At 32.4% G+C, this 15948-nt stretch overlaps 1 protein-coding gene across 1 annotated transcript; it reads right to left on the bottom strand.

Moving 5' to 3' along the window:
- Window positions 1-611: 611 nt before the first annotated feature.
- LOC115884953 lies at window positions 612-15908 on the bottom strand. Its single transcript, XM_030903672.1, has 9 exons — window positions 15324-15908; window positions 14957-15052; window positions 4758-5003; window positions 3917-4046; window positions 3602-3752; window positions 3396-3532; window positions 3169-3304; window positions 2285-2545; window positions 612-2150 (listed from the first exon to the last, which is right to left on the bottom strand). The coding sequence occupies exons 1-9, from the start codon at window positions 15660-15662 to the stop codon at window positions 2012-2014; spliced, it is 1635 nt and encodes a 544-aa protein (XP_030759532.1). The 5' UTR covers window positions 15663-15908; the 3' UTR covers window positions 612-2011.
- Between the last annotated feature and the right edge of the window lie 40 nt (window positions 15909-15948).

The raw sequence follows: 15948 nt of genomic DNA, 5'->3' as shown, positions 1-15948 counted from the left end.
CTACATACAGATTGATATTTTTTCAACCCAACCATATTCAATATCTTTAATGGTATTTACTGGTATTTTATTTTTATTTTTGTTATAATAATACAGTTTAAATTTACTTGCATCATTTGTGAGAAATTCGCTCAAAATTACTATGCAAGGATGTGGAAATTTGGAAAAGTTATATATTTAAAAAAAATAAAAATACTTTTTTTTTACTTAAAAATTTAATTAGTTCAAAAAGTTAAAAATATTATTGTCAAATTAAATAGAAAAATCAAAAAATACAATAAAATAATTTATTTATTAGTTCTTTCTTAAAGTAAAGCGTGCTCCACACCCCACGACTTAACCGTACGACTTGCTTGCCTCCACAAAACGTCGAACAAACGGACAATTGAATAAAACATCAATTCTTATTTATATACAGTTTGAACCACAATGCAACAAATGTGTTACAAGTTGTTTATTATATCCAATATCGGTAATACGTTCAAAAGAACTACTTCTATTTGTTTAAAACTTTCTAAACTGTTTAAAAACCTACTTAGTTTATAACAGTTTCTCATTTTGATTTTATTTTTTTGTTATTTATTTATAAAATGAAAAAAAAAATACAATAATTCCATATACACATAGTCTTTATTCAATTAATTTCTTACATCATCAAGGAACAAGCATAATATATAATACTATGTACAAAGCCTTAAAATATACAGAGTGAAACAAGTACATCAAAACAATTTCCCATATTTTTATTTTGGCAAACGACTGATGAGTCAAACGAACTACCGCGCGGTAGATCAGTGTGATTTTTTGGCAAATTGTTATACGGGGTGGTTTATTAGAACTACTTCTAAACGTTCAAAAGAACTACTTCTAATTGTTTAAAACTTTCTAAACTGTTTGAAAAACTACTCAATTTATAACAGTTTCTCTTATTGATTTGATTTTTTTTGTTATTAATACAAATAGATCAATAACATTTTTTTATTATTACTGTATGCTTTAGAACAAGCAGTTATATGATAAGCGAGGTGGGAAAAAACGGTGTCACGGTAGTCCTTGAAATAACAATACACGATAATTTTTCTAGAGTCGATTACTTTTAATACAGGGTGTGTTTTAAACAACTGCAAAAATTTTAAGGGATGATATATTTTTAAATTTACCAAAAAATGTTGAGAAAAACGCAAAATTTTCAATAATACTTTAGCAAAAAAATTCATAGGCGCGTTTCTGGGGTTTTACTATATAATTATTTTACTATATATTATTTATATAATTAATAAAAAAACTGTCATATTAAATGTAACATATTAAAGGACCGGTGCGACGGAAACCTGCCATCAATCGTCCGGTCAAAGACCACCATGACGCCTTTTTTCCCCGATGTAAACGAATAAAAACAACGTCACAGTAGGCGTGTAGAAATAACATTAATATTCGAGTTTCACCCCAAGTTAACGAAATCTAATAAAAACTTCAAATAACAGAGACACAGTAAAGCTTGAACTAAAATGACAGTTCTCAGCCGTCTATGACGCTGTTTTTATTGAAATACCGCGTAAACTGCTTATGGGATTGTAATACTGAGGGTATCCTCTAAATTTTTGTATCTATACACATATTTAATTATTCTAGTTTAAACAGCTTGAGCCGAAAAATATATCACAAAACTTATTATTTTAAACGAAAAACATGTTTCTTTTCGTTTTTCCTTATAAAGCACATGTAAAAATATGTACTGGCTCTCTAATACACCTAAATCGTTATTTTTTTAGCTTATTTCTGCCTTCGTATCACCTACCGATCCTTCTGTGATGCTCTAAGCATTTTATTGTATGTGTTTTCTGAGATTTCTAACCTTACTTAAAAGAATATTTACAACATTATGAATAACGTTTGCGAAAAACGTCAAAAAATAAAATTAATTTAACAAAACCTAAAAATAAATTAACAAATAAAAATTACGGTAATATCGAGAAAAATCCAAAGGAAAAACCAGTGGCGTGTATAGATTTTACAGACTGGCTTCTACGCTTTGTGGAGTCGATGGTTCACCAGTGACGTTAGCGCTGATCGTTGTCACGTGATCGCCGATGCGCAGGGCTGCCACTTTGGCGCGTTGGTAAGCGCTGAGTGTGTTCTGACCAAGAAATCTGTCAAACAAAAAGAAAAATAGTATTCTTAGATACAATAGTCGTTTTTATATGTAAAAAATTGTTATTTTTGCGTAAAAATAAATTTTTACAGTTTTTATGTATTTTTTTAAATTTTTAAACTGTCAACTTACCTAATGCAGACGTAGATTATGATCAGGGCCACGCTGGCAGCCGCCATGCGAATGTACGAATTTTGATAGAGCTGGATGACGATCCAGGCGCACGCCACTGTCACGCAGATACACGTGACAATGACGGCGGTGCTGCCCCAGTGGCGTGCGGTGAAAGCCTTGTCCCACTTGAGCTGGTTGTTCTGGCAGATCTGATACTGGTATTTGCACACTTTGCAGTGGGGCGGTTCGATGGACGAAGAACTACTTTCCATCAACCACCTGGAAAAAAATTAATAATATATCATAATATATCACACAAAACCAAAAAAAATGCAGTAAAAATGACAAAATTTGTATTTTTTTTTGTTTTGATGTGTTGTTAACCTTCAAAACCAGTAAAACAGATTCGCATATATTATTTCGTAATTTTTAATGCTAGTAGTTCAAATGTACATTCACCGAAAAATAACAAAATTAGAAGTAGTTCAAATGTATCTTGGTCTAAAAATTATTGATAAAGTTTATTAATTCCAAATTAATCCAAATAACCCCAAAATCGCATGTATTACTTTTTCGCGATTTTTAATGTTAGTAGTTCAAATATACCTTAATATTAAAATCATCGTTAAAGTGTATTAATTCCAAATTAAAACCTAATAAGAATCGCATATATTTCGCAGTTTTTAATGTTAGTAGTTCAAATGTATCTTCATCTACAAATCATCGTTAAAGTGTATTAATTCAAAATTAAAAAGAAAAAATAGCAGATTAGCAAAAAAATTATAACTTCTCATTTTTTAATATTAGTAGTTCAAATATACCATCATCCAAAAATCATCAAAATTTCAACAGTTAATAATTAACGAAGTTTTTAACATAAAAATATTGGTCTAAGTACTTACATTCTGAGACATTCATGATGAACACTGGACACATCGCCCGTACAGTCACAAGGTTGAATGAGAGGTTCGTTTTTGTCACCGTCATAACAAATCCAGCATTCTCTCTTGTCCAGAAAGGCTTCGTCGTCTTCTGTACCTAAAATTTTCATCGAAAACAGTTATAATATTTTGTTTTTTTCGTTTAGACATTGTTGAAAAATACTAGGAAAGGATTATTTTGGTATTACCTGTAGAAGGTTTGCCGTCTACTTGGCTCAATTCGGTTTCTATACCTTTGGACGGGTCGATTTTGGCAAGCAACTTTCTGGGATTCAGGATCCATAGTTCGGATGGTTGCATACAGTTCCAGAGTACAGCGGGGAACCTACAAAAAAATAATTACCGATATTAATTAGCAATGTATATTAAATTGATGGTGTGCAAAATCACTTACCATATAGCTACTCCGATTTCCACCACTCTGAAAACGACGTCGTGCAAGTTTCTGGAATTGATCGGTACTTTGGCCTTCCAGAATTCGCTCAAGGTTTCGGAAAATAAAAATCCAGCAATAACGATCAGCATCAAAGCTTGACTGAGTAATCCTAAAGAAATATATGAAAAAAAAATTAAATAATGACATATGGGGATCGCCCGAACAGAAATTATCATCAATTGTAATTTTCAAAGGTTACTATGACGCATTTTCTATCTCTGTGCCTACACACAGTCCTATATACAGATGTAGCTTAAGACTACTATTGCTTACCTATGCGGGATTGATGTAACTGAGACGAATTGATTTTTGGTTTTAGGTCACTGTCAGATTTGAGGAGCTCCGATTCCTGAGGGGTACTGCTGGCTAACTGTAGTGGTTTGGTAACAAAACCGCCTCTAACCTAAGAATAAAATAACCAAAAAATAATAAATCATACAGAAGAAAGACTCTTTTAAATAAGTGCAAGTATTTTAACCGTTTGGGACAACCTGTATAGTGTGTCCCATGTCGTGTATTACAGAGTTTCTCATTTATGGATAGAAATACAAAGACGCGGTTTTTACATTACTGCAAAATTTTTAAATTCGCTCTGTATTTCAGGAGGTAAGAGGGCTACGACAAATCTCTGTGTAGCATCTTTAATTTCAATACAAGGTTATTAAAAGATAAGGTTGTCTCGTAACGTTTGGACCAATAGGAGCGAAGCTGCAACTACGTCACATTCTACAGAACGTATAAAATCATAGATAAAGGAATAAAAAATAAAATACAACCGACAAAGAGAGATAAATGGGCAATACAATAAAGAAAACACACATCAAACAACTGAAAACTATTGACGCCATACACTATAAACAACAAAGTACACAATGAATATCGATTCGGAAATGCACTGTCGGACTGTGGGCAGTTTTTATCCCTTTATCTATGAGTGGTATCATTCCTATGACATTGTAGATCACGTTTTCGATAATGGCGGATCGAGTTACGAGATAACCTTATCTTTTAATAACCTTGGCACAGCGACCTCATAAAAGAGAAACACTGTAAAACATACGAAAATGGGACACCCTGTACCAACAAAACACTGTTTTATACACTTTGATCTTACCTTGAAATACACCTCTACACCATAGATCAAGAAGAACACTACCACTATGAACATAAGGACAGCATAACAGCCGTTGAACAGGTGGCTGTAGAATCCAGGGTCGTCGGCAGGGGGCGTTGCAATCTGGGTGGTGATAAATTCGGCAAAAAGTAGCCCGTAGGAGATGATGTTGAAGGTGACGAAACCAAGAAAGGACTTGGATATGAACTGCGGCTTTTCGTAGTGAACACCCGGTACATGAAACACCTAGAATAAAAAAAATATATTTTTAGTACTCTAAACTTCAGACAGGCAATGTAAATTGATAAGTCTTACTCAGTAAGGTCAGAATTTTTGTGTTGCTATTATTCTGTACGATGGAACGTATCGATTGCTTGGTTTGTGGAATTTACAGCAAAAGTAAAAACATAACCTTTCACAATTTAGTTTTTCAAATTAGGGTTTCCAAACGAAATCCCGGGATCCCGGTGTATGTTTATCGCCGAAATACCGATATAAAACCCCGGGATCCCGAAAATTTCAAAAAATTTAAATGCCCAATCTAAAATGATTCGACTTTATACACTTTAGTCTTTTGAAGCTCATATTTTATTGCTAAGCATAACATCAATATCTAAAAGTTATATTTCCGTGTTTGCTATATTTTTTTGCAACAATGTTTTTTTTTACTTAATATAAATGTTACTTTGTTTTGTCTATTTTAAAAAACATTGGCGTAACTACAGGTGGGCCCGGGGGTGCCGGGCCCCCCATGTACTGCTGGGCACCCCCCTGAGAAATCCCGAATTATGACTCTTGGCTACGTATTAATTTTTATTTGCTTGTGATGTAGTAAAAATGACGTTTTCTAGTTTTGTTTAGTTAATATTATTTTAATGTATTCAAAAAATGTGTTAATTTTTATTTTTTTTAGAAAAAATATATATTATTCTGTTTATTTGTTCTGTATATATTTTATATCTTATAATAATCATATTAAAGTTTGATGACATCTAGTTTCAACCAGAATAAACAGTGATGAAATTTGGAAATAAGTTATTAATATTGAGGGCCTGTATTAAATTATTATTAACTTTTACGCTAAGGCAAATCTTTGAAATTTTCTAGTAAAATGTCGTCATTTAAATTCTGCAAATATGTAACTTTTATATAGACTCAGTGAAATAAGTAAATACAGAGACATGCAATTTAAAATGAGATGAACAATAATTTTCAGCTTATTTCCAATTATGGTGTGCCTCCCTCACATATTTAGATACTCTCTATGTAGTTGGGCCCATTGTTGTCTATTGTTGGCTATGCGAGCCCAAGTTATCCATGCTAATTTCCCAATAGTATGATCCCATCTCAGGTTTGGTCTTCTTCTAGTTTTTTTGTGGTCTATATGTTGTCCGTCCTTCTTGCCAAGTGTCCTGCCCATTGCCATTTGAGGGATTTGATTCTGTTGATGACATCTATTACCTGGGTCTTTTGTCGTATCCACTCTATTCTTTTACGGTCTTTCTTGGTCATTCCCAGCATATTTCGTTCCATTGAGCGTTGTGCCACCTGCAGTTTCCTTATAATGTCCGTTTTAAGTGTCCAGATTTTGCACGCATAGGTCATGACTGGTAGTACACATTGGTCAAATGTTTTCTTCTTTAGATAAAGTGACATTCTAGATTTAAATATGACTGAGTTTCTTTCATAAGTATTTGTATTGTATTTTACTAAGAGTGGGTCCCAGGTGGGACCCCCAACTGCGGCCGCGAGGGCCTATTGTGGCTCAGTTTCTACAAGCTCTTTAATAGAAAAAGAGCATTAAAGTTCACCCTCAAGACCCAGCCTTTTAACATAGGCCGTTATGTCCGGGGGTAATATGTCTTCTCGGTCTGATAGGTCTAGCGTGGGCTTGCCAAACACCTTAAACCTGGTCCTGCCCCCAGCGGGGCAGGTACACATAACGTGCTTCATTGTTTCGTCATCTTCCATACAGAGTCGGCATTCGGCGTCTTCCACCAGTCCCATCCTCTGTAGGTGTGATCTCAGCCGGCAGTGGCCCGTGTATACTGCAGTAAGCGTACGCGCTCCGTTCCTTCATCTGTTCTACGTTTGGATGGCCCTGCTAGGATTGTCTTGGCATGTTCCATTCCGGGACTGTCATACCAGTCCGGAAACGTCGCTCCCCTAACCCATTCACTCTTGCGAGATTTTTTGGTACGCTAAGTGTCAGTTCTGGGCCCACGAATGGCGAGCCTGCACCAGTTTTGGCGAGGGAATCAGCACGTTCATTTCCCTCTACGCCGACATGTCCCGGTATCCATATTAGCTACACTTTGTTTCCATCTCCTAATATATTGAGTAGTTTCTTACAATGAAGAATCGTCTTGGACGTGCTTTTCGTTGCCTCAAGTGCTTTCAACGCGGCTTGACTATCCGAAAATATGCTTATTGTTTTTCCGGTGTATTGCTGTTCTACCAGCAGTTGCACACAGGTTTCAATCGCATATAGATCAGCTTGGAAAATTGTGGTGTGTTTTCCAAGACTGTGGTAGATCTCAGTCTTTGGACTGCTGCAGTAAATTCCTACGCCAGATCCTTTATCGTTTTTGGATCCGTCCGTGTACCAACACATTTCCGCAAGTAATAAGCCGTTTCTCGGCTTATCCCATTCGTCCCTATTCGGAAACAGGACGTTGTAGGTGCGCGTCAAGAGTTGGATTGGTGGTGTGAGATCCGAGACCATTCCCAGAATCTCATCCGATTGTAGTTCGTCTACTAGTCGGTTTTGTATGAATATAATTGTTCCTTGGCTCTCTCGTGCCATATTTAGAAACCTATATGTAGCCCATCTCGCCTCTCTCTCCAAAATAATTTGAAGAGGAGGTAAGTCGAGTAGGGTTTCCATAGCTTTTGACGGCGTAGAATGAAAGGCACCAGTCACCGCTAAGCATGCTTTCTTTCATAAGTACTCCATGCTAACAAAGTGCTAGTTAACTAGTTCGTTGTACATTACTTTAGTTTTTGCCAAATTCACTTTGAGACCTACTTTATTGCTGGCTGTATTTAGTTCGTTTTCGTTAATACCAGCACATATTACTACTGCATTTATAAATTCCTATCTGTTTACGTTTTTTTTAAAACATTCTTATTCAAACGTTTTTTTCTAGAAGGAAAATACAAGAAAAATGCAAGAAAAACATATTTATGTATATCTGATATTTTCCTAATAAATCAATAAAAAGCAGACCACAACATTTCACATTAAACATATTAATAAATATCACATTATAAATTATTTATAGGATATTGTTTATTAAAAATAGTTTTATTAACTTCAAGAAAAAAAGCGTAGTTTTATCTAATCAACAGAAGTAATTGAATAACTTTAATTTATTAATAGATTAAGATTATTATTTTTTATGATGAAATCTTATGAAGATATTTCAACTACCTACATACTTAAATCTATTTTTCTATAGTATGCCTATACAGGGTTGTCCGAACTGTATTCCGGAAATTTCGGCAGCATATTCTGAAGATAAAAATAAGTAAAAAAGTTCGTATAAAAATATATGTCCGGGAGAAATTTGATTTTGATGTCAATATGACTCATACTAGTAGAGGGCGCTACCTACATATTTTTTAACTGGTCTAAAGAGCAATAACTTTTCGTCTGTACCTGTATAAAACTACTGAGTAAAAAAATATACATTTACGACGTTTTTTAGGTAAAAAATGTTTCTTGGTGAAAATCGCTACTAGTATTGGTTTTCGAGATATTTGGAATCGAAATTATCAATACCTGTCATCATTGACATACATTAAAACATGTTGACTGAATAGTTATTAGACTGAGAGCATAAATTTGAAAGTTTTTGTGCCAAAAGTTCAACAGAAACTGTTTTATCATCGTTCTTTTGCAGAAAAATTTATGATTAATTTAAAAAAATAAAATTTTCTCAAATTTATTATTTCAGTGAAATAACTATCTACTCAACGTGTTTATTTTTCGTCAATAATGACATGTATTGACTATTGCCATTCTAAATATCTTGAGAACGGTTGCTAGTAACGATTTTTACAAAGAGATATTTTTTACGTACAATTGTGATATTGATATCAAGTGATATTGATATCAAAATCAAATTTCTCATGTCAAAAAACTCCACCAAAAAGACACCAATTTTCATCCAAATATTGACGTTACTTCAGAAATTATTTGGAAAAAATCGAAATAAAAAAGAAACTTCTACACCCTGTATCTCTGAAACATTTTCGGACATAGATTTATATGAACTTTTTTACTTATTTTTATCTGCAGAATATGCTGCCGAAGTTTCCGGAATACAGTTCGGACCACCCTGTATATACAACAAATTTACAAGATATACAAGTTTAGAGATAGTATAGTAAATTAAAAAATGACCTTTAAATGATCTTATCTAAACTATAGTGGGTCTAGTGATGTTGGTAGCGAATATTTCCATTCGAATTTTGCAGGAAATTTCAGAAATTTCCGAAATATTCGGTCCCAAAATCGCGAATATTCGCAAAAATACAAATTTTGCAAGAAATTTCTTTTCAAAATTCAAGACATTGAGCAAAAATTTAACGAAAGTGTATGCCGATTCTTAAGTCAGAAGAAAAAGAATGCTTCTTCCAAACCTATGGCTCTTCCGAACCAATGCATTTTGCCGCGAATCTCTTGGACCCCTGTTTCCTGGGAGAGCACCTTAACAATGAAGAACACATAGCCGCTATGGAATTTATCAACAATATCAACAACAATCATCCTCATTTTGTCAATAATAAGCCATTGTTACAGATGTAACAAATTATTGCGCCAAATCGGGTTTATGGGCTCTCGACTACGTTTGGATGTCAGTTAAAAATGTAGACTGTCTAAGTTGGTGGCAAGCAATGTGTAAAAATACTCAGTTGAAATATTTAGCTGTTGCTCTGCTGTCTTTACCAACGTCATCTGCAGCCACAGAGAGAAGTTTCAGTACTTACTGTTTTATCCATACTAAAAAAAGGAATCGCCTAACTGCACAAAGAGCCGGTAAAATAATGTTCGTAGCTCATAACAATAAATTATTACTACAAAAACAAAAAGTGGATATGGAGCATGATATTCAACAACATGAAATTCCTCCAGAACCACTAGAGCTCGTGGAGGTAGAGGTCCATCCTTCAGAATCAGAACCAGATGATACATCAAATATATCTGATTTGGAAATAGAAACTGACGAAGACAGTACTACTACTACTATAATACCCTATGAAGATGGGACCAGCTCGGGGCCTGATATTCCGAAATAGAATAATTCAGTTATTTGTGTTTTACGTTTTTTAAATTTATATTTCGAGCTTTTTTGTTTTTTTTTTAAATTCATAGTCATAGTTTGTGGTTTATGCACAAAATACAAATGTTACCAAATGGTTTTTGTTATGGGTTATGTTTATGACTTTTATGGGTTATGTATTGTTCATTAAAAATATAACAACTAATATTATGTTTATTGTTTTTTTTTTTCACTTACATGTTGGTATCAAATGTCTATTTAATTTATTCCTTTATTGTATCGATAAAAAATATGTAAAATTTCCTAATATTTCATAAATTTCCGAAAGTTTCAGAAATTTCCTGCAACAATCAAAAATTTCTGAAATATTAACATCACTAAGTAGGTCCAACGAGAATATCCATGACAGTAACAACAGTCTGTCATTTTAGTTTATAAGCAAATAATGGTATTTTCAGTGTCAGAGAAAAATTAAAAAAATTGGCGCCGGGAGGCACGTATAGCCGCCCATACTAAAATATATGTTAATATCTCGAAAACTGCGACTTTGACTGATTTTGATGTTATTACAGTTTTGTTGCAAAGATTATTCCTAATCTTAATTTGAAAACCCCGTTTCGCTAGCTACTGTAATTTTGGAGTTACGATTTTTTTAAATGTTTAACCCCCTCCCATACCCCCCCTGCTAAAAGTATGAAAAAAATGTTAAGAGCAAAACTACTAAATATATTAAAAAGCATCTAAAATTTAGATATTTAAAATACCAAGATAAATTTCATTATCATACCTTTTTCTCACTATATCTACAAAAAACGACATTGTACGAGTCTGTTACATTTAACATGCACTATATTAAACAAATAAATGTTAGTTTAGAACTTAATAACTCTTTGCTGCAATTATTTCAAACGTAAAAATACAAATAAGGGTTGTAGCTCAGAACGATCTTGTTTCATATCAATTACAAATAATAACCCACTATTATAAACAACAGGGAAGTTAATAAGAGGTTGCAGTAAACGAGTTTCTGTGATCAAGGCTTAAAAATCTGTTTACAGTAAAGAGAAATGACGAAAGAACTGCGATAGATAACGAGCTATATACAGGGTGAGTTTTAAATAAATGTAAATATTTTTTTAGGAGTAGTATATTCCGAACCCAGAAACACGATTATGAGATTATTTTCGCGAATTTTATTTTTGAAAATTTGGAATTTTTGGAAAAAAATAGGATTTTTTTTAGTTTTTAGTTACAAACATAATTTCTTGATAATATGGCAACATAGGTAGTAGATTAAATTTACAAGAAAGAAAATCCAGAAAAGACCCAGTGGTTCTCAAAATTTAAGCAAAAAGTCATTTTTTTGGAAATTTTCAAAGTAAAATAACTCGATTATTTTGGACTTATACGAGCCCTGAAAATATTTGCACTTGTTTAGTACTCACCCCGTATAAATATTACGATATTTTCGAATCCTGTTTCAAAAACGTTTGAAACATAATCCTGTTTTTTCAACCCTGTCAACTTAAACAGGTTTTTTTAACTCTGCCAAAAAATATTACAAAAAAATAATTCTGAAAAAGAAGAACAGGAAAATTAAAAAATAACAAAGAACAACAGAGATAATAGTAAAATCTATTTCACCACAATAGACCAAACGCGCGTCCAGTGTAAAAGTAAAAGTGTTTTAGTGTATTGTGATGATTTCGTGTTTTATTTTGCTGTGTAACACCAAAGGTTCCAACCCTCAACTGTAAAAATCTATTTATAAAATTAATAAACTGTTATCAGAAAAGACGAATTATTATAAAAACGAAAAAATAAAAAATATTCATTTAAGAAATTAAGTATAAAAATAAATTAATAAGAAATAATAGTTTGTGTAATAAATAAATAAGAAATAGAAAGTTTCCAAAATTTCCAAGATTTTTATTCTACGAGCTACAGATGCCCGACGCACTATTGCCGGACCCTGTATAGACTAATGAAAAAGGAACGCCATAGAAATTAAATTATAATAAACTTATAATAATAAAAAAATGTAAAAAAACTCACTTTCAGTAAGTAAACGGCTAAATACCTCTCTATCCTTTACAGAATACCATTACTAAATCACAGTCCATAGATTACTAAACCCTCTGCATCATCGACTTTTAGCAATAAATAAATAAAAACGCGCATAATACAAGTCTTATCGCAAAACTACCTATTATTGTTCAGTACACCTGTACCCGATAACGACACATAGGTACACTAACGTAAGTCAAATCAGAGCGATAAGCACAATCACAAAAATCAATTATAAGTTTTAACATGGTTTTAACGTCTGTCTTTGTTCTATCAAAAAAAAAATACGTCGAGATTGTTATAAACAATTTCAAACCCATGGAGAAGTGGAAATATATACAATTAAACTATATAAGGAATGGTAAACAATTTAAAGAACTCTAATATGGGTTAAATTGGTCTTGCCACCGGCATAGATATTGTATTTATTAATTTGTAATTAATTCACAAGAACCTCTATACACACGATTGTGTGAATTTTAATTTATTCAAATATTTATTTATATTTACTTCCACGCTTTGTTATTAAAATAATTCTAGTTCATTATAAGATTCTTTTTAAAAAAAAGATGCTCCAGAAATTATTCTTGCGTATTAAGTACTTATACCGGGTGCTTCGCAAAAGTGGCTCACCTCTATAACTTTTTATTTTTTCAGATAAAAAAAAACGAGATTTTGTATGTTAGTATATGACATAATTTAGGATTGATTGCCGTATTCAATGGTTTTTGGTCACTTCCTGTTTCATCGGAAATGACTACAACTTTTGATTTTTAAATGACACCTTTGGTATATTTTTAATTTATTCCAGGGTTGGCAAATATCATGATATTTATATAAATATCAAATATCGGTTATATCGGATCCGATATATATCAAGTTTTGATATTTTTTTTTGTTTTTATTTTTTATGTAAAACTGCGTTTAGTATCCAGTAAAATCAAGAGTACAAGCAAATATTTTTATTTCAACTAAATTATTGTTGCTTTGCACATAATAGGAACAACATTAAAACAAAAATATACAGGCTTATATTGATTTCTGAATCAAATCCACATTTATTTAGAATAATTTATTAACGAACATAATTAAGTATGTAATTAATTAGTATTTGGGCGGAAATAATAGTGGTATGTTTAATTAATGGTATACTCTTTTATAAAGATTTACATAGTTTTCTTTTTGCTTATAAATGGGGTAGCAATATTATCATTTTGCTAAAAACGATAATATTACTAGCCTGTACATTTTGTACATTTGTTACTTCAAAAACAATCTAAAATGAAAATCCAAAGTTGTAGTCATTTCCGGTGAAACAGGAAGTGACCGAAAAGAATTGAATATGTCAATCAATCCAAAATTATGTCATATACTAATACACCAAATCTCGTTTTTTATCTCAAAAAAATAAAAAAGATATAGGGGTGAGTCACTTTTCAGACGCACCCGGTATATGCCCTCAAATCAAAACTATGCTAGTTACTTACTTTTACGTAGTCGGTCTTGAATTATGTACTTTGCTATAAATATAGTAATCTTTAATCATTCTTAATCATAATCATAGAAAATAATTATTCTTTGTTTTTTAAACGAAACACCCTGTATATTATTTTTTTGTTTGACGCGAAATTTTTGTATTTAAATTATTTCAAAATTTTTAACGGTTTTATTGAAAAACAATTGAATACGTTTCAATCCTAATTTATGTCATATACTAACATACCAAATCTCGTTTTTTTTTAATCTGAAAAATAAAAAAGTTATAGGGGCGAGTCATTTTTGAGACGCGCCCGGTATAAATATATTTTTGCTACATAAGGTATAATTTTAATTGTATATTCTTAAAATTTCTGACAACTTTTTGGATACTAATTAAACAACACAGATATTAAAAATACTAGATGCTATATTTTAGACATATTATTTTCTCTGGTTATCTATATTAAAAAAATATCTCAAACAAATCCCGATACGCAATATCCAAGATAATGTTATTGAAAACATTAATAAGTACTTCATTTTCCATTAAAATACACCTAATAAAAATTCTACATGCTTTTAATAGTTTTTCAAATTAGAAGAATTTATTACTTTTCTCAGGGTGAACGAAAATAATACTATACAATGGCACAGATAAAGTACGCATTCAGTATACAGTATGTCCCCGGATTGTCTTTACAAGAGGAAAAACTTTTTTAATATTAAATTTTTGAGAAAAATGCATTCTTCATAAAAGTTTTTGCTTGTTCTAAAATGGTTAATCTCGTTTATACTTTTCCAAATTTCCAAAGTGTTTTAGAAAAAATACAAAAATATGAAAATACATAAATATTTCATATCAATAAAACTTTTAGTTACGTTATCGAGGGCCCGATTTTTAAATTCATTGTTGCCAACCATGGACATATTCGGCGCCGTGCTGACTAACTGGAATTTAAATTTCGCGCTGGGGATTCAATGTGAAGTTTCAAAAACAATCAATTATGAATTCCCGTGAGTCACAATAAAGAATAATTTATTTCAAGGCTACACTAAAGCATATATAGTTTTTAACAAAATCAATGCTCCCTATAAGTAAGTTAAAATGATCCAAAATAATAAAGCCAGATACTTCTTATGATCGAAAAAAAACAGTGTCAGCGATGACTATGAAATGAAGATTGCTGTCATTTTATAATTATATGGGGAACGTCAAAAGCCAACTGGACGCCGTTTTTTTTTCGTTCATACGGTGCTTCTTAAGATTCTCTACGTTGCTAGAGTTGTCCAACAGTCTCCAAGTTGCTACACTTTTTTTGAAAAGAATAGGACTGGAGATAATATTAAAATATAAAAAAAACTTACCTCTGCCCAAAAACAAACAATCAAAGAAGCACTGGACATCAACAATGGGTAGTATGAGGATAACAGACTGCTGGACCAACCTTGTTCAAAAGAGTCCTAAAATATTAATAATAATTTAGATATACTTCATTAAATAACAATTAAAAACACTTTATTATTACTTCCTAATCAATTTTCAGTACATACGAACTCGAAATATCAAGATTATCTCTGTACTGATAAATATTTATTTAAAAAAAAACATGTTATTTGCATTAAACCTTCTATAAATAAAGAACCTCCTGACTTTGTACAGAAAAACTCTTTGTTCTCTCTTTAACAATGCAAATTAATTGATAACAACTAGAAGAGGAACATTTTAACTTACTGGAAATATAAAATATGCTCCTCGGATCAAACTGGCAAAGCACATAACCAGGTAGATCATTTTCTGAGTCGTTATCTTGCAAGCCCTCAGGAAACTTGGGGCTTTCAGTCTCTGATATTCAGAGGCGCAGCACATTATCAACTGAATAGCACAAACCAGGCCTATGAACGAGAACACTCCACCTATGCCTGCGTGGTATGGTAAATTGGGGCCATCGCATAGCTCCCCTGTGAAACGGATGTTACACATGCACGTGCCGTTCCAGCATTCGCCCCGTCCCGAGCAGTCTCTAGTGCACGTAGAGCTTAGTCGTGACATGAAAAACAGATGTCGAAACATAATAAGTAACTTAAATCAGGTCCAAAAAATCGAATTCTTGGGACAAAGAATTAGATCCCTCCAGCGTGATTTCCGGGTTGGATGTACGTAAAACAACGTTCGTCACTGTGAGTTTACACTCTTCTCGGAAGGAAACTGTTAAAACACTTTAGGAAAGGTCGCGAAATTGGGTAATTATCGATAGATTATTGCGAAACAATAACATCATCAACATATGATAACTAACGCCATATTGACATAAACCGTGGCGAAGTTAGGCGACAGGTGTGACAACATGATGTAAGCA

This window comes from Sitophilus oryzae, unplaced genomic scaffold (genome assembly GCF_002938485.1).
Source record: "Sitophilus oryzae breed Bouriz unplaced genomic scaffold, Soryzae_2.0 scaffold_358_pilon_pilon, whole genome shotgun sequence".
Taxonomy (NCBI): Eukaryota; Metazoa; Arthropoda; class Insecta; order Coleoptera; family Curculionidae; genus Sitophilus; species Sitophilus oryzae.
This window is presented reverse-complemented; position numbering and strand designations above follow the sequence as displayed.